A 23,817-nucleotide genomic window follows, 5' to 3' on the forward strand; every position below is an offset into this window, starting at 1 on the left:
TCCTCTTCTCCTGTAGAAATAGCAGCTAACGCTAGCCATCCACTGGAGAGGTGTCCAACTCGTGATAGCGCGTCACAAAGAAATCCCAGAAAATCGCAATAAACTGATATAAACTGCTATAAGTCGGTTTAAATTAACTACCTTATGAAGTTAAGACAAAAATCTAATTAAATCAGAGCCGGAGATATAGAACTGCTAAAACGAAAGCTTTTCAGGACGCCATTGTGATGTCCCTCTTGCGCCAGGCGCCCCGTTGAAAAGAACGGTACTTCCGTTCCATGAGCTTTTATAGTGCACTAGGTGGTGCAATCCACTCCATTCAAATTCTCACCGCTTACTGACATATAGAGGAAGGCGTATGCAGTGCACGTAGCCCCATAGCTTACATGGGGACTTATAAACTGACCCTAGAACAGGGACCTCGATTTCAGAAATCTCACTTCCTGACAGGAAATGTGCTGCAGAATGAGTTCTATTTCACTCAGAGAAATAATTCAAACGGTTTTAGAAACTAGAGTGTTTTCTATCCAATGGTAATAATAATATGCATATTGTACGAGCAAGAATTGAGTAAGAGGCAGTTTAATTTGGGAACGAATTTTTACAAAGTTGAAATGGCGCCCCCCTATTGACAAAAATCGTAAATAACTTGTATTGTATTACTTGTGCAGTCATCGATTGTATTCCCCCCGCAATTACAGTCCTACTGATAATCTCATAAATAAAGCACATATTAATCTAAAATCATAGCCTACATGTTTAGGTTTGTGCTCTTAAGTTGTACCTGAAGGTTCCTGCTCTGAATTTGACTCTGAACTGACCACTATCTCCAGTTCTGCAGTTGCACCTGAAGCTCTAGTGCTGCTGCTTCCTTCTCCACCTCTGCAAAGAAAATACTCTTAGCATACTCACTATCATTAGTGTATCAGTAGGCTACATTAATACAGAGCTGGGAATTTGGGAAGGAAAGAGGGAGGTGTTTTATTTAAACGTGTTATCGTTAAAAATTAAAATAAAACAATTTTTTGGCATCCATTTACAAATCATTTGCGCTCGCATTTTAAAGTTAATTCCTTGTTAACATGTGAACTGTAAATTGAATACATGTGAAAATATGATTTCATGTGATGAAAACAACAATTTCACATTGTGAAACTGCAATTTGTTTACATTACTTGATGGGGGGGGTCCATACAGCTACATATCAGAATATTATTTTTGGACGATATTATATCGATACTTTGACTCAAGTATCGATCAAAAATAAAGAAAATGGTATCATGTTTTTTTCGCTAGGTAGCGTCAGCGCTGTGAGCCATGTTTTCAGAACTGTTTTATTTCCATGACTGATAAAAGCAATGTTCTCATGGTCGCTCTTCTCTCTGCAGCAGAGATAGTGAGCAATATGTAAAATTGCAATAAAATCAAAGTATCGAATCGCAATACAAATAGTATCGTGATAATCATGCGAATCACAAAAAATATTGTTTCAGCACCTAAGTATCATGCTAAGATTGTATTATGAGGTCCCTGGCAATTCCCAGACATATTTGACATGTTGTTTTTGTAAGGGACACCACAGTCCCTTGTTGAACCATCATCCCTGTTGCCTGATTTCTATACTGTATATGCTGTAGCCAACTCTTCTATGGCATGTCAACAATAAAGGAGTTGGCTACCGCACATCACATCTGATATGGGACCAAGCTACCAACCTCTGTACCCAGTCTTTGACATGCCCTATTGTCCTTCTGCATCGCAGGCTACCATGACAGCCACATAGTGATCCGGTGGTTCTGGGGGGCCGTGGAGCGCTTCAACAATGAGCAGAGGCTGCGTCTGCTGCAGTTTGTGACTGGCACCTCCAGTGTTCCCTACGAGGGCTTCACTGCGCTACGGGGCAGTAACGGCCTGCGACGCTTCTGTATCGAGAAGTGGGGCAAAATCACCGCTCTTCCAAGGTAATATAAGCGCTCTACCCAAAGTAGAGTGGACCTAGACAATCATTTCTACCATTACCTCCTGCTATTACAGGTATAGATTCAGACTGTCCTATGCTGTTATCCTCCAAACCACTGCATAACAATGTATAGTATTTGTAAGAACTCTATTCTGTTGAATTGGTTGTCTGCTCTGATGCATGGTCTATATCTTCCAGGGCACACACATGCTTCAACCGGCTGGATCTCCCTCCATACCCCTCCTACACCATGCTCTATGAGAAACTGCTGATTGCTGTGGAGGAGACCAGCACTTTTGGCCTTGAGTGAAGGAGAGAGAAGGCGTGCATCCCAAATGGCACCTTATTTCCTATATAGTGCACTACTTTTGACCAGGGACCATAGAACTCTGGTCAAATGTACTGCATTATGTAGGGAATAGGGTGCCATTTGCGAAGCAATCGAGAACTTAAATAGGATCCTGTGCCTCAGGACTGTGGACTCTACTGTACACAACACTCCCTTTATACTGTACATTTCAATACAACAGCCAGAGGACTGTACATTTCTCTTTTTTAACAATCTTATGTACAGTATACAAGCAAAAGGAAAAGCCAAGCACCACCACATGCATTAGTCACATGTTACAATGTACCTTTGTTTGCATAAAGGCACATAGCTCTTATTTGCTCAGCCTATAACAGTACTCAGGGCCTTGACTCAACACATCACACATGCCAATGAATAGTCTAGTCCCTCTCTCACAGTGCACCAACAGCCTCAGCAAGCATCATCACATCACCAACCACAACCAACATTATCACTAGAAGAAATGCCTCAACTCGCATTATCAGAGGGAGAGAAATGCCTCAAATACTGTCACGTGAACCACTAAAACCAACATTATCTCATGACGTTGTGTTCCAACTTTGGCAATTCCACTTCAAATACTGCTGCCACTGGTCATATCCTGGGATAATCCATCAGCAAAGGACTGGGTCTTCAACATCTCTCAAGTTCTTAATTGCTCTAAGTTTTTACCAAGATTTTGTGAACATTGTGATGTATCAGGAGAGATTCAATAGTGTCGCAAGATCCTACCGCAATTGCAAAACGACTGTTCGAGGATTCTAATGATATTGAAGTTGTTATATTTTAATTGAAGTCAAAACTATGTTTTATCACTAAAAGCATGTGTGGAATTGACGTAAACCTTGAAGCTGATTGGGAAACGAACACAAACCAGTTTTACTGTAGGTAATTAGAGTGAAGTGATGTGAAGAAACCCCCTTAAACAACGTCAGATCACAATTTCTTTTCCGATGTGCTCCATGGGAAAACAACACTTCTTTTCCCCCTCTTGACCTTGAAAAGCATTTGATGTTTACATGAGGTGTGTCATCTCTTGTTTTAACACACTTGAGTCAGGATATTATGAACGTTTCATTGTCACAAGATTGTTGTGTTTCATTTGTACATGGTAGACAGATTATTTTGGAAGGAAGTGTTTAAATATTTTGCCAGGTTTTTATATAATTTTTTCAAGCATGGAACACAGAACTGGACATATTGCATTGTTTAAATATATATTCAAACACTGAGGCAAACCAAGAGAGAACAATTAAAGTAAATTTGCGGGTATTGTGTTTAGATAGTACTGGATCTTATTCTTCCTGAATATTTGTTGCACTTCTGAGGAGTTGACACTAAGTTCACCTTAAATATATGTATACAACTATTTGAACAGAAATCTATTATATTTTTTAATGTTTTTAAATGTAACACTACTTGCAATTATTATACACTATAGTTCTGGCTGAACAAATCAAAAAAACAGTAGATTACAATGCTGTTGACTTGTTACCGCACTTCTGTTATAGCAGCAGGTTAACATGTTTGATTTTGTTTCAGTGTATGCCTGTATGTCTACTCTTGGCCACAGTCATACGTGCTGTGACATGAACATGTAATGGACTTAAAATTAACGTCACGTTGGTGGGTCTTTTGTCAGTTCTAGGTTACCATGCTAAATCCATTTAGGACAGACCCCACAGGGTTGCTTTATTAATTTCCCCTCATGTTGTCATTTAATGCACATATCCTATAGCGACTTTATCATTATAGGATAGGACAGCTGTTGTGGTCTGCAAATGCCATGCCTTAACATGAAAACACTGTATATGACAAAATGCCACTGTCAGGCATACGTAGGCCTATAACTAAGTTGATTGCAGACCAATTGAATAATTGTGTATGTGCTATCATGTTCATTGTTATATTAGTTTGATATTAGAAGAGAGACACCAGAAACTGATATTGAACACTACTACTGTACTTACATGACCTATGTTTTTGTTAAAATCTTTTCACTTTCTCTCGTGTTCCATTCCTTGAACAATTAAGATTTTGAAATGTACAGTGAGTGCATTTATAGTTGCTATTATGAAATTGGAAGGCTGTAAGATCAAGTTTATACAGGAAATGTATTTTCAAAGCATTTTGAAATGATAAAATGTCATATGCAGTACAAGATTGGTGTTATTCATGTATTTTCTATGTATTGTCTATGTTGTTGTTCAGTATGTACAGTATAAGAATCATAATGTTTTAAGTTACTGTTGAAAATGTGTCTAATGCTATGCACATTTCCTATGGCGAAGAACAAGCAATGTAATTTTCAAACAATAATCTGTTGCTCATTTTAAAAATCTTACATTATATTTTTCCTTAAAGAGATTGTTTGCAGCTAGTGAACGTTTTATGACCATTCTTTAGGTCTCAGAACCCCTCTCACAGGTCTACATGTTTCACTGTCCGTCCCCACTATTTCCTGTCTGATGAGCTCACATGCAGTAATTCTCAGGCTGCGCTTTCAATTCGAGCATAGTACTGTTAACGAATGTCAATAAACAATCACTTCATAAAGCACCTTTCTTCTACTAGTTTTATGAGTGGGAAGGTGGTAATTTCCAGTTGTGAAGTAGTAAATACGAGTTGGATGCATTCACATGTTTTGAACTCATTTGAGAAACACTGGATTGGCTAATGGCAAACAAGATTCATCAACCATAAACTAAAAGTACAGCTATCATGTTTGCAAACAATTTATAGTCTTAAAAAAAACAGTAATTAGATTGCTTTTTATAAATAATATTTGGTGAACCAAAAATGCTGTTTACCCTGGCCTGACGTTTTGATAACCATGTAACTCTCTCTCGGACAAGGTGACTTATCAATATATTTGGCTCTATTTACTCTCTGATTCAAAAATGCTAATTAGCATCAATGTAGACATGCAAGACTACAAATCCCTGCACTTCATATCTAGCTGACACCTTTGCTAACAGGTATTGTGTCAATTTAAAACTTGCACAAGCCAGTTAACAGAATTGCCAATTTATTAATTACTAAATTTAGCTAACATTAGATTGTTAATCCAGAGATTCTTACCTTTGCTTCAATTCAGCAGTCTCGTCCAGATCAAGGCATTTGTAGTTCTTTATGAACTACTCATTAGTAGCTAATTAGCATTTCTTTTTTGGGGGGTAAATGGAGGAAAATATATTGATAAAAGTCACCTTGTCCTAGAGAGATTTACACAGTTATCAAAACGTCACACCAGGGTAAGTTTACATGAAACACAGCCCTTACTTTAAGTGTTTCTAAAATCCCCTATGGGAAAAATGAACTGTGGAAAACAATTGGAACCATATCCTTGTTTGACCGCTAGGTTTTATGGGTATTATAACTCATACTGTGGTACTCTGTTGCTACATACATTGTTGGACTTATAAATGAATACCTATTGATTCTTGAAGAATATATATCTTAAAAAATTACCAAAACAGTATTAAGCTTTTAAAAGGATTGCCCCTTTAACTCTTCAACATTACCGAAGTGCGGTCTGGTGAAATCATAGCGATAGATAGAGAACTCTAGTGCCCAAAACCTTGATTTACCACAGGAAGCACCATTGAGCACTTTCACCATTTTCAAGTAGTCAATTGGGTGGAACTTCCTATGGTTTGAGGAAGGATCACATGATTCCATCCGGGTCATCAGGAGGGATCAGCCAATTAATTATACTTGTGAGCAAACATTCCAACTGCAGGTGGCAGTAAATTGCCATCCGTGGCTTTATACCTGTTTAAACAGCACCCTGCAGGTGGCAGTATGGACCCTTTCAGTTTGTTTGCCAACTCATAGAAGTAGAAGAAGAAAAAAATTGACTACTTCAAAATGGAGAGCGCTGCTCTCACAGACGCCTTAATAGAATAGATACAATGATGCGGTGTCTATCTAAGTTGATGGGTGCGATATATCAGTCACTGAGTTAAATTGACTTTTGCGAAGAGCGTTATCAGAGCAGCCAGTCAAACAAGTGTCTATGCCTGACTGCATCACAACTGCGGCTAACGTTCAAGAATCTCATTAGACACATAGTGGTTGACAAGAATAAAACATTCTAGTCCCCGTACTTGGAAGCTTCTCCAATACGCAAAAGAAAGGTAATTTTGTGTTATTCTCAACAACGCGTGTTTTCCTGAAAGAATATTCAACAAGTGAACCAATAATGATTCCACCACCCAGTCCACGGGTCACCGACACAAGAAGCTGCACAAGATGCCAGACCGAGACGAACCGAGGAGCCACTGCGCTTCTTCTGGACAACATCAAAACCCCAATCAGGACCGAGTCATTTAAGGAACTATACAACGTTATACCTGGCAAAGAGCTAGGCAGGTGAGTTGAACATTGTAGGTAGTAGGTTAACCGGTTGGACCTTAAAAACATAGTAGGCCAACAAAAATAAGCTATTCTCTACCTGGGTGTATAAATGCTCATGTTCCAACGTGGGATACTTTGTAGATCATAGTGCTTGGTTGTCCTTTTCAATCAATTTTCAATGTGGTAACCTCAGGCACCATCCATTGGATGTATGAATATGTTTTCATTTATTTATCAAGGATGTGCATGTTGTTTTTAACATGCATTTGACATTGCACCAGATGGCAAACCAAATTTTCATCTGTAATCCCTGGTTTCAAAAGAAGACCATCTGGATGGTAAATATATTTGTATTAAAGATACAGTAGATACCCAATGACCAGTCCCTTTCCCCAGCTGTGAGTGCAAGACTGGCAAGTGAGTCTAGCCTTTCACATACAAAACATTAAGTGAACTGAAGCAAGTTATAGTAAGTAGTGACACAGGAGATTTGTCTATGCAAAAGTATGGACAAAAGCCTTTCATCTAACCTATTCCAAAACCATGGGCACTCATAGATAGGTGTACTGTTATGTATTTATCATTTGTTCATTGTTTTATCTGGATATCTGAGACAAGATATAGTAGCACAATATTTGCCCATGTGTAGGGTTGCACGTTTTGGGGAATATTCAGAGGTGGAAACTTTCCATGGTAATTAATATTAATACCACTTTAAATATAGATGTTTTTTGCATTGGATATATTTACCATATCATATGGAGACAGATATATAAACATTTTACATTGTCATAAGTATACATAATTGCAAATGATTAAATCCTTACAATAGAAATAAAAAAACTAGTTACGAATTGAACTTTTAATTAAATGAGTTTACTCTTCACATGGGATGATTTCACTGAACAACAAAAGAAAGGGAATATTGAATGATCCCAAATGATCCATCGCATCTCCCAAAAATGTTTTCAACATACATCTGTAAAATGATAGTCTAGAAACTAAAGCTTTGGTTGTCTTCCTCTCAGGCTTCCATGTCTTGTCCCTGTACCTCCTCAATGTCCACATCTTGAACATCAGACTTTGAGGCCTCATCTTCGCTGTCACTTTCCAACCTTGTTGAGGATGGCTCATTTTGAGGCTTTTTGAGCCTGACATTTGCCCGGATGGCCACCCATTTTTCAACCACTGTATTGGTCGGCCTGTTGCGTGCTTTGGTGTGTGTGTTCCCAGACAAGGACCAGTTGCGCTCTGAGGCGGCTGATGTTGGTGGGATTTGGAGGATGATGGAGGCAACATTGGAAAGAGTCTCACATCCACAAAGTCCCTTCCACCAGGTGGCCGATGAGATATGTTGGCACAACTGCCAATTTGCATCTCCATCCCAAAGCCCTTGCTTGGAAGTGTACTTTGCCAGACTGCCAAGAACCTTGCCCTCATCCAGGCCAAGGTGGTGAGACACAGTAGTGATGACACCATAGGCCTTGTTGATCTCTGCATCAGACAGGATGCTCTTGCCAGCATAGTTGGGGTCCCACATGTACGCTGTGGCGTGTATGGGCTTCAGGCAGAAGTCTTCACACTTTTTGATTTCAGAACTGCAGTTTCCTCTGCTTGGAGCAACATTGAAGTGGGCAGGGCAGTACGGATTTCTTCTCTTACATCTGCAAGAAGAGTCTGAACATCAGACATGATGGCATTGTCACCCTCAACCCGTGTAATGGCTACTGCGATAGGTTTCAGGAGTTTTAGGCTGCTTACCACTCTCCCAAAATACATCACCCAGGAGGATCCTCTTAATGGGGCTTTCCATATCGGCAGACTGTGATATGGCCATTTCTTGGAGAGACTCCTTCCCCTCCAGGAGACTGTCAAACATGATGACAACACCACCCCAATGGGTGTTGCTGGGCAGCTTCAACGTGGTGTTCTTATTCTTCTCACTTTGCTTGGTGAGGTAGATTGCTGCTATAACTTGATGAGCCTTCACATACCTAACCATTTCCTTGGCTCTTGTAGAGTGTATCCATTGTTTTCAGTGAAATTATGTCCTTGAGGAGCAAGTTCAATGCATGAGCAGCACAGCCAATGTGAGGGTAGGACTTCTTCCCTTTAGACCAAGCAGCCATCATGTTTGCAGCATTGTCTGTCACCAGTGCAAATACCTAATGTGGTCCAAGGTCATTGATGACTGCCTTTAGCACATTTGCAATGTAGAGACCAGTGTGTCTATTGTCCCTTGTGTCTGTGCTCTTGTAGAATACTGGTTGAGGGGGGAAGATGTAGTTAATTATTCCTTGCCCACGAACATTCAACCACTCATCAGAGATGATTGCAATACAGTCTGCTTTCTCAATGATTTGCTTGACATTCACTAGAAACTCTGTAGAACTCTGCATCCAGCAAATGAGTAGATAAAGCATGTCTGGTTGGAGGGGTGTATGCTGGGCGAAGAACATTCAGTAATCTCTTCCAATACACATTGCCTGTGAGCATCAGAGGTGAACCAGTTGCATACACAGCTCGAGCAAGACATTCATCAGCATTTCTCTGACTACGTTCCTCTATTGAGTAAAAAGAAATGTCTGATTCCAGGAGGACCATGAGCTGTTGCTATTGATAAGATGTCTTTTCATCATAATTTTCACCTCTAATAGAAGTAGAGGGACTTATGTCAGAGGTTGTTTGTTTGTTGTGCGCGCTGAGGGAACTTTATGCACTTGGCCAGATGACTCTGCATCTTTGTTGCATTCTTCACATATGATTTTGCACATGTTCACAGCTTTTCCTTCTACATTAGTTGCAGTGAAATGTCTCCATACATCAGATAGTGTCCGTGGCATTTTCCTGTAAAGATTAGAAGAAAATAAATGGGAAAAAAATTACACATACAATTCCATGTACAGATAAATAGTTAAGCAGTTTGATTAAACAACTACTTTGTAAGATACATTTTTTTTTATGAAACATGTATGGAAACGTGAATTAACACTCAGTTAGCAGGCTCAAGCAAGCTAAACCCCACATCGTAGCAAAAACTAACTAGAAGAAATTAACAAGTTAAATGATTTAAACACACTTTGCTGTAGGCTATATGTACTAGTTAACAAAAAATCTTACATGTTCTATATTCACCCCACCCAGTATTGTAATCAAAACTTACCAGAAAGCATGTAGTTCTTGGCTCAGACAGTGTAGTAGTGTGGGCTTAATAGCATCTCATTAGTGTGAGATCTTGAGAATCGGCTGTGATGGAAGAATGCACTGTGCATGCAGAGTGTTGCAATTCCATTGAATTGGGGATAGTTTAACCAAAATATGCCACAAAACCTAGAATTGCCTTGCGTATCCCACCAAAAAAAGGTTAACTGTTAAAAGCTAACATTTTTGATGAATTTAAGCAACATTCCCCAAATTCCCAGGCTTAACTTCCCATGGATAATTTCCAGAAAATGTCTGACCCTTTGCAAACCTACCCATGTGTAACTTGTTCAGTTGTAAACTAGTTGGCCAAGTCCAATACTACTGTAAGTGAATTCCCTTATGTGCACTATGCAGAAAATTGGTCTGCCAATTCGTGGTTGCTAAAATTCTAATAGTATGCCTAATTTCAGTTTGTGACAAAACAAGTAAGTGTAGTGTGGAGAATCATTATATCATCTAAACCTTTGTGACATCTTTTCCATAACCAAAAATATATTATTTTCAGCTACACACGAGCCAAAGTATGTGGACACCCCTTCAAATTAGTGGATTTGGCTATTTCAGCCACACCCATTGCTGACAGGTGTATACAATTGAGCACACAGCCATGCAATCTCCATAGCCAAACATTGGCAGTAGAATGGCCTTACTGAGTGACTTTAACGTGGCACCATCATAGGATGCCACCTTTCCAACAAATGTCTGCCCTGCTAAAGCTGCCCTGGTCAACTGTTAGTGATGTTATTGTGAAGTGGAAAGGTCTAGGAGTAACAACCGGCTCAGCCGCGAAGTGGTAGGCCAAACAAGCTCACAGAACGGGACCACCGAGTGCTGAAGCGTGTAAAAAATCGTCTGTCCTCGGTTGCAACACTCACTACAGAGTTCCAAACTACCTCTGGAAGCAATGTCAGCACAATAACTGTTTGCCGGGAGCTTCATGAAATGGGTTTCCATGGCCAAGCAAGCAGCCACACACAAGCCAAAGATCACCATGCGCAATACTAAGCATTACAATGACATTCTAGACGATTCTGTGCTTCCAACTTTGTGGCAACAGATCACATACTTTTGGTCATGTAGTGTATTTGAAGGTGTACAAAAGTAAAAGACACAAACAAAACTTAAAAATGTGAAGCATAGAAATAGCACACATAAATAGATCTACCACCACTTTGACTAATCTCTCTCATTGAACACAAGTCTATCTCACATTTCCCTGCTAAACTGTCTGAGATATAGGTAATGTAGTTGGAGCCAGACCTCCTGAGGCTGCATGGTCATTCCTTTTTTACTTGGAGATGTTGGGCAAACACACGGGTGACTTTTATAATTAGAGCTCTTCTGTGATCATTTTGATCAAAGTTGTCTATTAGGTAATAGCTAGCAGCAATTTAATATTCATAAATTACAAGTCAAACAGACATTATGACTAGGGCCAGGAGTTTGGGGTCACTCTTTGAGGCACTGCTTTTACTGGTATTTCCAGCTTGATCTGCTAGGTTTGCTGCAGGTAGAAAATCCTAGGAAATTTTATTAATTGACACAAGTAGTCTCAAATGAACAGTGGTGGAAAAAGTACCCAATTGTCCTACTTGAGTAAAAGTAAATATATCTTAATAGAAAATGACTCAAGTGAAAGTCACCCAGTAAAATTCTACTTGAGTAAAAGTATTTGGTTTTGAATATACTTAAGTATCAAAAGTAAAAATGTGAATCCATTTCAAATTCCTTATATTAAGCAAACCAGACAGCACAATTTTCTTGTTTTTTAAATATACAGATAGCCAGGGGCACACCAATACTCAGACATATTTTACAAACAAAGCATTTGTGTTTAGTGAGTCTCCCAGATCAGAGGTAGTGTCCAGAGCATGGAGGCCCTACCGGGAGACAGGCCAGTACATCAGGAGACGTGGAGGAGGCCGTAGGAGGGCAACAACCCAGCAGCAGGACCGGTACCTCCGCCTTAGTGCAAGGAGGTGCACTGCCAGAGCCCTGCAAAATGACCTCCAGCAGGCCACAAATTTGCATCTCCTGGTAGCGCCTGCATGCTCTGGACACTACGCTGACAGACACAGCAAACCTTTTTGCCACAGTTCGCATTGATGTGCCATCCTGGATGAACTGCACTACCTGAGCCACTTGTGTGGGTTGTAGACTCCGTCTCATGCTACCACTAGAGTGAGAGCACCGCCAGCATTCAAAAGTGACCAAAACATCAGCCAGGAAGCATAGGAACTGAGAAGTGGTCTGTGGTCACCACCTGCAGAATCACTCCTGTTTTGGGGGGTGTCTTGCTAATTGCCTATAATTTCCACCTTTTGTCTATTCCATTTGCACAACAGCATGTGAAATTTATTGTCAATCAGTGTTGCTTCCTAAGTGGACAGTTTGATTTCACAGAAGTGTGATTGACTTGGAGTTACATTGTCTTGTTTAAATGTTCCCTTTATTTTTTTGAGCAGTGTATATTCACTTCACCAAATAATAAATTAAAACACATTTTTGCAATGGTCTACAGTAGCCTCAACAGCACTCTCTGGGATAACACCATGGTGTAGCCGGAGGACAACTAGTTTCTGTCCTCCTCTGGGTACATTGACTGACTTCAATACAAAACCTACGAGGCTCGTGGTTCTCACCCCCTTCCATAGACTTACACAATAATTATGACAACTTCCGGAGGACATCCTCCAACCTATCAGAGCTCTTGCAGCATGAACTGACGTTGTCCACTCAATCAAATGATTAGAGAATGAAGCTAGTACTGAAGCATATGCTATAGCTAGCTAACACTGCAGTGCATACAATGTGGTGAGTAGTTGATCAGATACATTTCTTCAAAAATGGAGATGAGAGAGCTGTGTGTGTGTGTGCCAAGTCAAGGTAAGCTTTTATTAATTTATTGCCACTGGGTTTCCTAACGCATTAGTTCTAGTAGCTATGTTGACTATGATGTAGGCTGTGAGTAGCGGTTACCAGTTATGATAAGAAAGTTTTGCTTTAGACCGCTGATGTGTTGTGCACTGTAGCGAAGAGGAGAGCGATCAAAGGCTGCTATGAACTGTGTTTGAATGTGATCAGGTGTGTATTCATTCCGCAGATTCTGTTACAACATTTCTGAAATGGAATGACACTGAGATAAACATACCTGAATTTGACCAATAGAAACTCTTGTTTGCAACTGTTGGACTAATGATTACACCCTAGATCATCTAGATCAGGCAAGACTGTGCAAGGTGATATTGAATGTGTCAATGTCTGTCAACTTGATTACTCAAATGTTCTCTACCTGTGCTCCTTCGTTGTAATCTTTCATTCATAGGCTAGGCTGTACCAACCTCATGATGGGTATAGGAAAAATGTGTGTATCACGTAGTAGCCTAAACCTATCAATGTTACATTGAGCTGGGTGAATGTAATATGAATGACAGACATCCAATATGCTGTCATATAAATAAGGCCTTGCTCATATTAAACACAGCTGGGTTTGTTTCCTCACAGGAAAATCAAGTTTTTGACTGCACTGGAACTTTTGAGATTCACAAAGCTATGCCTCCCCTGACTTTGGCAATCCCCCTCGCCAAACACACACGCACAACCAGATTAAATGGAGACACCTGTTCCCTACTAAAGACATGAATGGGTTTATCAGCAGCAGCCAGGGTTAACAACGTCAGCCTGGGTTAAAGACTAAAGACACTCCGCTTTGAATAACTGGATTGAGGCATGCATGGCACTACTCTGAACCTGCTACCATATTATTATGTATTGAGGTTATAGTATTGGGCATGGTTGATAGCGACTTCCTTGTCTGATACAGTCCTTGACGTGTTATATTTAACTAGGCAAGTCGGTTAAGAACAAATTATTATTTACAATGACTGCCTACCTCAGCTAAACCTGGACAACGCTGGTTCAATTGTGCACTGTGATGTTGGACTTCCAATCATGGCCGGTATAATACAGCCTTGAATCGAACCAGGGTCTGTTGTGATGCTTCTAGCACTTAGAACAGTGCGTTAGACCGCTGCGCCACTCGGGAGCCCTAAAGTGTAGGTCTATGTTTGAAGGCATAGTTTGCTGAATCTCACTGCATGTGAGGGTAGAGGTATGCAATGGAGCATCAAGCCCAGAGCCAAAACATGACCGCTAGCCAGCCAATAATACTGTATGAGGTCATTGATTAACACAGCATGGCTCTCTGTCTGGGCACTGAAGTGGGTCATTTAAAATCAATGGTTGGTAAGCTTGAAGGTCATCTTTGTTTACTAATGATTTAAAAAAAGATAGAAATGCAGTGACCAAGACAACAATTGATGGCTGTTTCACCCTATTGCCCATTTCCCAATCATTTATTTTCACTCTACGGCTACCTGCATTCAGGTGTAAGGATTCTAGTAAAGGGAGGACAAAGCAGTGTGATGTAAATTACTATCTTGATTATCCACCAAGATGCGTAATCACCATCAACAATCACTATCGTATCACTGTAGTTGGCGTTCTCAAACGTATTCATTACTATTTAGTCACACTGCAGTCCTGTTTTTTAATCCTTATATCGTAGGGGGAAGTTTGATCATCATTAAGGCCTGTACTTCAATATTTTTAACGTGAAGTTCCCCATCTGTCTCCAGGGGAAAGTTTGCCATAGTGAAGAGGTGCATGGAGAAGAGCACAGGGACAGAGTATGCAGCCAAGTTCCTGAAGAAGCGAAGGAAGGGTCAGGACTGCAGAGTGGAGGTGCTCCATGAGATCGCTGTGCTGGAGCTCACCAACACTAGCCACAGAATGATCAACCTGCACCAAGTCTACGAGACCCTGACAGAGATGGTCCTGGTGCTCGAGTAGTAAGTATTACTACAAACAGCTGTTGTTAATGTGTGTACATCTACATGAACACCTATTCACTGTTAACGTTGTCTGTGTGCGCACCTGCCGGCATGACATCTTCAAGCTCACTAGCAACGTCAAGCTCTAGGTCCGATCTCCTCCAGCTTTACTCTGCTAAGAAGAGCAGCTTGCAGAAAGTCGTCACTCGCATTTCTAACGATGAATACCACAATCCCCACTGCAGGGAATCGGCGAGTCAGTTGGAAAAACTGTGCAGTGAGTTGGAAAGACCACCAGTCTCCCTCTGCCTGAGTAGGAGGGTAATCCAGCTAACACTAACCCCTGCTGTAGCGTCTGTCACGCTCCGCTGACTAGAGTAGAGCAGGCTAGAGGGATGTCAGAACCCTGCTGCTCCTTACTACCATTGGGACCAGCTGCTCATCTAACTTTGCACTAGAGTGACTCGTTTTTTCTATTAGACTTATGACAACATTGTGTTGAAGGCATTCCAGACATTGAATAGTTTGATGGGTTATTGTTTTGTAACTTAAAAAAAAAAATCTCCAAATTAACAGGGAACTTTGCCTTGAACTTCCCTATCGAATAGAAAGTGCATGTTCAATGATGCCGTATCTGTTCACTGGCCCATGGTGGCACTCCAATGACTAATTCATGACCAGTCAAATCAATGAATGCACAAATCTAAAGGGAGATATTTGAAATACTCATGAGAATTGAATACCATCAGACATGGAATTGTGGCTAAATAGGATAAATATCAGGGTGAGTGTACTGTGAGTTGTTTTGGGGCTGCTGCATGTGTTTTCTGTGCTTCAGATTCAACTGAGTAGGTCAAATATCTCACTCTGAGATATTTATAGTTCTGACCAGATTACATTTTGTTTGTTGTATTCATGTTTTAATCTTCTCTTTTGAAGGTGCCCAGTGAGTGAAAGCTTGGCTCTCTGCCCTATTGAGTGGTCTGCCAGTATGAGAAAAACAGAAATGCTCTGAGAAAGGGTAATTGTGAGTTGAGATCTCATACTATTTGGCTTGGTCAGAGACTTCTACATTACAATAAATAATGGGGCATTTTCCACTGGTAGGAAATGGAGCGGAACTGCTGTTTTTGTTTGGTTTTGATGATTATCTATGATCTGAATGGGGCTAGAGGTGTCATTTGCAAATGACACTTGGTTGTTTTTGTAGATATTCTGGGGTCATATCAGTCAGATAAATGAGGAAGTGGGCAGGTTGGGATAGCGGAGCTCTATTCAGGCACCAAGGGGCTGCAGAGGGAGGGAGCGACCCAGAGCGGAGTGGGATCTCTTTAGTTCTGTCAGATGACACATGAGGAGCTGGAGGGTGGCTGCTGTGCAATAGGGAGTTAATCACCTTGGCTGCCTGGACCAGAGGAAAAACACACACCTCTCTGCGAACACGCATCAACCGCAGTACACACAATCACGCTTGTGTGCATGCACTGACCTCTATACGCCTACATACGCGTGTGCACACACACACACACACACACACACACCTACCTCACTACTCATACGCCACCCTCAATTTTAATTCCGTTGAGGCTCTTTTTCTGTCCTTGGAACTAGTAAACAAATGAGAAATTCAACCGCTTTGAACTGGGATACCAGAGTGAAAATCAGGTCACTGGCTGAGCTCTGTTCGTCTCACTGGAGTTGGAGACCAAATACTGGTCATCCTGTCACATGGCATATTGTCTATAAACCGGGGCAAAGAGGACAACTAAGGACACTGTTTTGTCTAAATTTGCAATTTGTTCCTCATTAATTTCGGAAACACTGTTTTGAGTGTTTTATTTTACTTAGACCATATTGTTGAATGAACTCTATTCTTCAGTTTGAATTATGGATCGTCGAATAGGTGTTGATTATGTAGAGAGACTGTTAGTATCCTGTTCGTCCTTTCCACTAGTGTCCTCAGGGACATTTTCCATCATTCCAATAAACCACTCTCACTCGGCTGTGTGTCTGTGTCCATAGTGTGGCGGGAGGGGAGATCTTTAACCATTGTGTTGCCGAGAGAGACGAGGCCTTCACCCAGGAAGAGGTAAAATGGTTAATGAGACAGATCCTGGAGGGTGTGGCCTTCCTACACAGGAACAACATTGTTCACCTGGACCTCAAGGTGCATAGTATGAGGCTGTATTTGTGACATCTGACTGAGTTTTGTTCTCCATTTAGCATTATGTTTAAACATTTTGGAAAGAAAGGTCAGATTAAACGGTTTTCCATAACATCATGACAGAATGAACAGAGGAAACGCTGAACGATTCAATGGTCCTCATCCACTGTACCATTGAATGGTCTTGTCCCTCTCAGCCTCAGAATATCCTGCTGACCAGTGCCTGTCCTCTGGGGGATATAAAGATAGTGGACTTTGGCCTTTCCAGAAGGCTGTGTCAGAACCAGGAGTTCAGGGAGATCATGGGCACACCAGAGTATGTCGGTGAGTGAAAACCCTTTTGATTGTATTTTTATTGAACTTACAAATACATTGACTCAAAAACAACTTGGTTGATCACATGTCTTACTTAAGCAAAAATATTCACTGTTTCTCTTGTTTGCAGCCCCAGAGATTCTAAATTATGAACCAATCAGCACAGCAACTGACATGTGGTAAGATGAGTAAAATCTCAACCTATATGTGTGTGACTTAGCGATGACGGAGGTTCCATTTCTTTCAGTGGCAACAGATAATTCAGTATGCTATGTCTTGCGAACCAAGGAGCATAGGGGTGTTGGCCTACATGATGTTGACGGGGACTTCACCATTTCTTGGAGAAGACAAGCAGGAGACTTTCCTCAACATCTCCCAGATCAACATTGACTACACAGAGAATGAACTCCAGGACCTCTCAGCCATCCACTTCATCCAGTCACTCCTCATCAAAGAGCCCAAGTGAGATTTCATCCCAAACCAATATTGTTATTATTCACAAATTATTTGTTTTAGCGATTTTGGTAGTTCCTAGGTAGATGTTCCACCTCAATTGAAGACCTTGTTAAAAGCATAACAGTGAATTTCATACTCTTGATTTTATTGAAAATGTAACAGAAAACAACGTGGGATACTGATCCATCCCTCTCTATCCTGTATAAAGGTCTCGTGCCACTGCTGAAGAGTGCCTGAGGCATCATTGGCTCCAGGAGCAAGCCCAGAAGAAGACGGAAGAGAATATCACCAGTGAGATCTGCCAACGGGAACACGCCAAGCCTGCCCCCCCTTCCTCATATTGCTCATCATCCTCAGAGGAGGAAGGTCCTGTGGTAGAGGAGCTGATGGTAGTAGCAGCCTACACCATAGGTCCGTGCCGGCCAACTGTGCCAAACCCAGAGACTCTGTTTCCGGATGCGAAGGCCGTCTCCAAGCGGTTCACGTTCGAGGAGCCACTCTGCTCCCTACAGAAGACTATCTTCTGATAGAAGGGTAGGCCTATAAGCACTAACCAACTGTTAATGGGATCTTTACTGATTGATTGTAAATTGTTTACCACACACCACACTGTCTCCACTCACAAGCCAAACTTTGTCTCTGTCTGCATCACATTTTTATTAATTTTAATACAATTTTAATGAACGACTGATGTTTTGTATGGTGCCATTCGGTCAATGTCGTTCATGTTCTGCTTGTTTACCATTCTTTTCCTAATATTCATGCAGTATGTTCAGCTTTCATGAGTACAATTGTTCATCATAACTTCAATTAATCTATATCACTGATTATTTCCATGTCTTACATATTTCATTTTCACTGTGAATAAATAGTAATGTCCTAATTAATCAATCATACATCATAGTGCAATAGAACACTATCGGAGACATTTTCTGGTCACACAGATTCTGTATAGTACAACTGGAACCATTGACTAAATTATTATTATTTTTTCAAAGTGCCGGCTATAAAGATATGATGGCTTTGTACTAAGCAATTACATTGTTAATTTGCTCTTTACAGTACCTTCATTCTCCTAAGGCATGTACATTTTGCTCAGGACAGCACTGTTTATAATGAATATGCATGACATGTAATGCATAAATGGCACTTATTTCCTTGTACAATGTATGTAAATGTCTTAAGGATGTACAAAGCATCAATAAACATTGGTCAAAGCAATTATATTTCTGTGGTGATTTTAAACCAGGAGGCATCTTGTGTATGCTCTTTGTCAAAACAAGGTCCTGAAAGAATGCATGTCAAAGTGCTTTGAAAAAATATATGTTTAACTATGGCTACAAGTCTGCGACTGACATGAGACGGACGAGTGCAGCAGTTATACCTTCATCACACTAGTTCTGGTGAGCAGATCAGGAAGACCAGTTTGGCTGTGTCAAGTCCTGTCTTATCTGACAGTGGTGTGGTCTGCGCTGACCCTCTACAGCACTGCCTGTTAAATTCCGCCTAGCGCTGCCAGGGAGAAGACAAAGGTACTGTATGTATTAAATTGTATTGGGTCAAACGACCTTCATGTACTTTGAAGGTCAGTGTGGACTTTCTTTCTATGTATCAATCAATTTCCTCAGTGTCTTTCTATAGAATAATATTGAAGTATACCTGCCTAAGTGTTTGGGGTCTAACAGAGGATGTGTAGAGGTAGCCACTAGAATTTTGATCTGCAGCATGAATATCTATAGCAAACAGTGATGGATAACGGCGATGCCGCTAGTTGGTTCCCATGTAGGATGAATGACCCCCAGTGAGCAGTAAAGTTCCACATAGTTATGCCGGTCAGACAGGTGGATGTTGTGGACCATCTGGGGTGGTGCTCCCAGAATGTCCATGGCTGTCTGGTTGGCTTCCAGCTGCTCCAGGATTAAACGGTGGTAGTCCGACCTGGAGAAGATCTCTAGAAAATAAAACGAGTGCAGGCAGAAATACAATGTATGAGAATTAGGTAATTCCTTTGAAGTCTAAGGTGAGGACGTCTTGATTTAACACATTTATTATGATCCATGTTGTTGCCTCTTTCTAAGGTCATGATATGAAGATAAACATGACAAGACCTAAGTGATACTTAACTTGTGTAACGGATGTGAAATGGCTAGCTAGTTAGCGGGGTACGCGCTACTAGCATTTCAATCAGTTACGTCACTTGCTCTGAAACCTAGAAGTAGGGTTGCCCCTTGCTCTGCAAGGGCCGCGGCCTTTGTGGCGCGATGGGTAACGATGCTGCGTGGGCGACCGTTGTTGATGTGTGCAGAAGGTCCCTGGTTCGCGCCTGTGTCGGGGCGAGGGGACGGTTTAAAAGTTATACTGTTACATTGATGCTGTTGACCCGGATCACTGGTTGCTGCGGAAAAGGAGGAGGTTGAAAGGGGGGTGAGTGTAACGGATGTGAAATGGCTAGCTAGTTAGCGGGTACGCGCTACTAGCATTTCAATCACTTATGTCACTTGCTCTGAAACCTAGAAGTAGGGTTGCCCCTTGCTCTGCAAGGGCCGCGGCTTTTGTGGAGCGATGGGTAACGACGCTTCGTGGGTGTCAGTTGTGTGCAGAGGGTCCCTGGTTCGCGCCCGTGTCGGGGCGAGGGGACGGTACTGAAGTTATACTGTTACACTTGCAGAAGGTAATGCATCGTCCAGCAGCCAACACCAAGGTGGTGTAGATGGCCATCTGCTGGAGTTTGCTTGGTGAGACCCTAATGATTGTTGCTCAGAGTAGCAAGAAGACCCTGGAGAGTAGACTGTTCAATGACAGATAAACAATGTTAGAAAGATGTTCTAATCTATTTGAAATCTCAAATTGACAAATTTTCTTGGATTAGTTGCTTTCCATAAAAACTTTGTATTTTTGCCAAAAAAGGTCAGACCCCAATTCTTTGAACTGAATCATCCCACATTTCATCAGGACCTGTGCATCAAAAGGAGACCACATTCAGATAATTTGAATCAAGTCATGAAATAATTATATTTATTTTGCTTCTGTTAATGTTTGTCATCTTTATCATATACTTTGTTAAAGGGATAGTTCACACAAATTACATGTTGGTTTCCTGTAAGATGTTTATTGACAGCAATCTGTGCTTTGGTTTTGTTGACCTATACACTGTTTTAAAACACAAACTTTTTTGTTTGGCACAAATCCAATGCAAGTCAATGGTGCCTATTAGCATTTCATGTCCAAATCATTTATAGTTTCAAAATATTTTTTTAGATACTTTAGGATGATTTGGACATGAAGCCCAGATGGAATCCAAAGCATGGATTGCTGTCATACCTTGTCCATAGACTGCTTAGAAAACCAACATGTCACTTTAATTTGGATGAACTAGTTTCACTTTCTAGTTTTATTAGTCATATGTACAGGATACACATGGTATACATCGTCCAACTAAAGGCTTACCTGCAGATTCCTTTTCAACAATAAGAAATAGTACAAAAATAATAATACGAACGTAAAGTCAATGGAAATAAAATAATACAGTATTTATTTTGCATAAGTATAATACAGGAAGGCACAATTTATAGTACAATATTTACATGTGTATTGGGGATGGGGGGCAAGTGTTTATATTGAGCAGTATAATAAGTCTGGTAGCAGCAGTTATGATGTGTGCTAAGGTGCGGAGGAGGTGGTCAGTCCAGTTCAAGTGTTCAGCAGTTGGATGGCTGTAGATCAGGGATGGAGTCTCAATTTACTGTTGCGAGTTAGAATAGTAGAATACACAAGGTGAAATTTGGTTGTGCATCAGCAGTTTCTCTTATGTACAGTGGCAAGAAAAAGTATGTGAACCCTTTGGAATTACCTGGATTTCTTCATAAATTGGTCCTCAAATGTTATCTGATCTTCATCTAAGTCACAACAATAGACAAACTGTGTGCTTCAACTAATAACACACAAATTGTCTATATTGAATACATAATTTAAACATTCACAGTGTAGGTTGGAAAAAGTATGTGAACCCCTAGCTAATGACTTCTCCAAAAGCTAATTGGAGTCAGCTTACCTAGAGTTCAATCAATGAGACGAAATTGGAGATGTTGGTTAGAGCTGCCTTGCCTCACAAAATTTTTGTTTGCTATTCACAAGAAGCATTGCCTGAGATGAACCATGCCTCGAACAAAAGAGATCTCAGAAGACCTAAGATTAAGAATTGTTGACTGAAAACGGTTACAAAAGTTTCTCTAAAAGCCTTGTTCATCAGTCAAAATTGTCTATAAATGAAGGAAAAGTTCAGCTCTCTAGCTAATCTCCCTAGAAGTGGCCATCCTGCAAAGATGACTGCAAGAGCACAGCGCAGAATGCTCAAAGAGGTTAAGAAGAATCCTAGAGTGTCAGCTGAAGACTTACAGAAATCTCTGGAACATGCTAACATCTCTGTTGACGAGCCTACAATACGTAAAACACTAAACAAGAATGGTGTTCATGGGAGGATACCACGGAAGAAGAAGCCACTGCTGTCCAAAAAAAACATTGCTGCACGTCTGAAGTTTGCAAAAGTGCACCTGGATGTTCCACAGCGCTACTGGCAAAATATTCTGTGGACAGATGAAACTACAGTTGTTTGGAAGGAACACACATCACTGTGTGGAGAAAAAAAAGGCATAGCACACCAACATCAAAACCTCATCCCAACTGTAAAGTATGGTGGAGGGAGCATCATGGTTTGGGGCTGCTTTGCTGCCTCAGGGCCTGGACAGCTTGCTACTGTATCATCGACAGAAAAATGAATTCCCATGATTATCAAGACATTTTGCAGGAGAATGTAAGGCTATCTGTCTGCCAATTGAAGCTCAACAGAAGTTGGGTGATGCAACAGGACAACAACCCTTCTCCTATCATTGCTATGCAGACGACACAAAATTAATCTTCTCCTTTCCCCCTTCTGATAACCAGGTGGCGAATCGCATCTCTGCATGTCTGGCAGACATATCAGTGTGGATGACGGATCACCACCTCAAGCTGAACCTCGGCAAGACGGAGCTGCTCTTCCTCCCGGGGAAGGACTGCCTGTTCCATGATCTCGCCATCACGGTTGACAACTCCATTGTGTCCTCCTCCCAGAGCGCTAAGAACCTTGGCGTGATCCTGGACAACACCCTGCCGTTCTCAACTAACATCAAGGCGATGGCCCGTTCCTGTAGGTTCATGCTCTACAACATTCGCAGAGTACGACACTGCCTCACACAGGAAGCGGCGCAGGTCCTAATCCAGGCACTTGTCATCTCCCGTCTGGATTACTGCAACTCGCTGTTGGCTGGGCTCCCTGCCTGTGCCATTAAACCCCTACAACTCATCCAGAACGCCGCAGCCCGTCTGGTGTTCAACCTTCCCAAGTTCTCTCACGTCACCCCGCTCCTCCGCTCTCTCCACTGGCTTCCAGTTGAAGCTCGCATCCGCTACAAGACCATGGTGCTTGCCTACGGAGCTGTGAGGGGAACGGCACCTCCGTACCTTCAGGCTCTGATCAGGCCCTACACCCAAACAAGGGCACTGCGTTCATCCACCTCTGGCCTGCTCGCCTCCCTACCTCTGAGGAAGTACAGTTCCCGCTCAGCCCAGTCAGAACTGTTTGCTGCTCTGGCACCCCAATGGTGGAACAAACTCCCTCACGACGCCAGGTCAGCGGAGTCAATCACCACCTTCCGGAGACACCTGAAACCCCACCTCTTTAAGGAATACCTAGGATAGGATAAAGTAATCCTTCTAACCCCCCCCCCCCCCCCTCCTTAAAAGATTTAGATGCACTATTGTAAAGTGGTTGTTCCACTGGATATCATAAGGTGAATGCACCAATTTGTAAGTCGCTCTGGATAAGAGCGTCTGCTAAATGACTTAAATGTAAATGTAAATGTAACCCAAAACACAGAAGTAAATCAACAACAGAATGGCTTCAACAGAAGAAAATACGCCTTCTGGAATGGCCCAGATAGTCCTGATCTCAACCCGATTGAGATGCTGTGGCATGACCTCAATAGAGCAGTTCACACCAGACATCCCAAAAATATTGCTGAACTGAAACAGTTTTGTAAAGAGGAATGGTTCAAAATTCCACCTGACTGTCAGAAAAAGTTTGGTTGAGGTTATTGCTGCCAAAGGAGGGTCAACCAGTTATTAAATCCAAGGGTTCACA

The 23,817-nt window shown here is 41.4% G+C and overlaps 2 protein-coding genes across 4 annotated transcripts in view; both read left to right on the forward strand.

The window, feature by feature from the left end:
• Positions 1 to 4,865, forward strand: part of LOC129824083 (E3 ubiquitin-protein ligase HECW1-like) — a 49,954-nt gene extending 45,089 nt beyond the window's left edge. For both annotated transcript variants that reach the window (XM_055883395.1, XM_055883396.1), the window contains exons 27-28: positions 1,763 to 1,961; positions 2,159 to 4,865. In XM_055883395.1, coding sequence (XP_055739370.1) covers positions 1,763 to 1,961; positions 2,159 to 2,270 — 311 coding nt within the window. In that variant the 3' untranslated portion in view covers positions 2,271 to 4,865. The remainder of the gene's footprint in view (positions 1 to 1,762; positions 1,962 to 2,158) is intronic.
• A 1,282-nt stretch (positions 4,866 to 6,147) lies between these two features.
• LOC129824084 (serine/threonine-protein kinase 17A-like) lies at positions 6,148 to 18,875 on the forward strand. Of its 2 annotated transcripts, none has more exons than XM_055883397.1 (7): positions 6,148 to 6,683; positions 14,510 to 14,722; positions 16,727 to 16,871; positions 17,066 to 17,192; positions 17,314 to 17,362; positions 17,472 to 17,645; positions 17,848 to 18,875. In XM_055883397.1, exons 1-7 carry the CDS (start codon positions 6,514 to 6,516, stop codon positions 18,164 to 18,166), a joined length of 1,197 nt encoding a protein of 398 aa, XP_055739372.1. In that variant the 5' UTR covers positions 6,148 to 6,513; the 3' UTR covers positions 18,167 to 18,875. The 2 variants fall into 2 exon arrangements, with proteins under 2 accessions (XP_055739372.1, XP_055739373.1); XM_055883398.1 differs by having other exon boundaries at positions 16,727 to 16,793.
• The last annotated feature ends 4,942 nt before the right edge of the window (positions 18,876 to 23,817 follow it).

Source organism: Salvelinus fontinalis, chromosome 26 (assembly GCF_029448725.1).
Source record: "Salvelinus fontinalis isolate EN_2023a chromosome 26, ASM2944872v1, whole genome shotgun sequence".
In the NCBI taxonomy this organism is placed as follows: Eukaryota; Metazoa; Chordata; class Actinopteri; order Salmoniformes; family Salmonidae; genus Salvelinus; species Salvelinus fontinalis.

Bases quoted from the DNA above. Each gene is read 5' to 3' on its own strand.
- LOC129824084 (XM_055883397.1), top strand. From the start codon at position 6,514: ATGATTCCACCACCCAGTCCACGGGTCACCGACACAAGAAGCTGCACA. The intron at 6,684-14,509 runs GTGAGTTGAACA...ATCTGTCTCCAG, and splicing joins CCTGGCAAAGAGCTAGGCAG to GGGAAAGTTTGCCATAGTGA. The intron at 17,363-17,471 runs GTAAGATGAGTA...TTGCGAACCAAG, and splicing joins AGCACAGCAACTGACATGTG to GAGCATAGGGGTGTTGGCCT.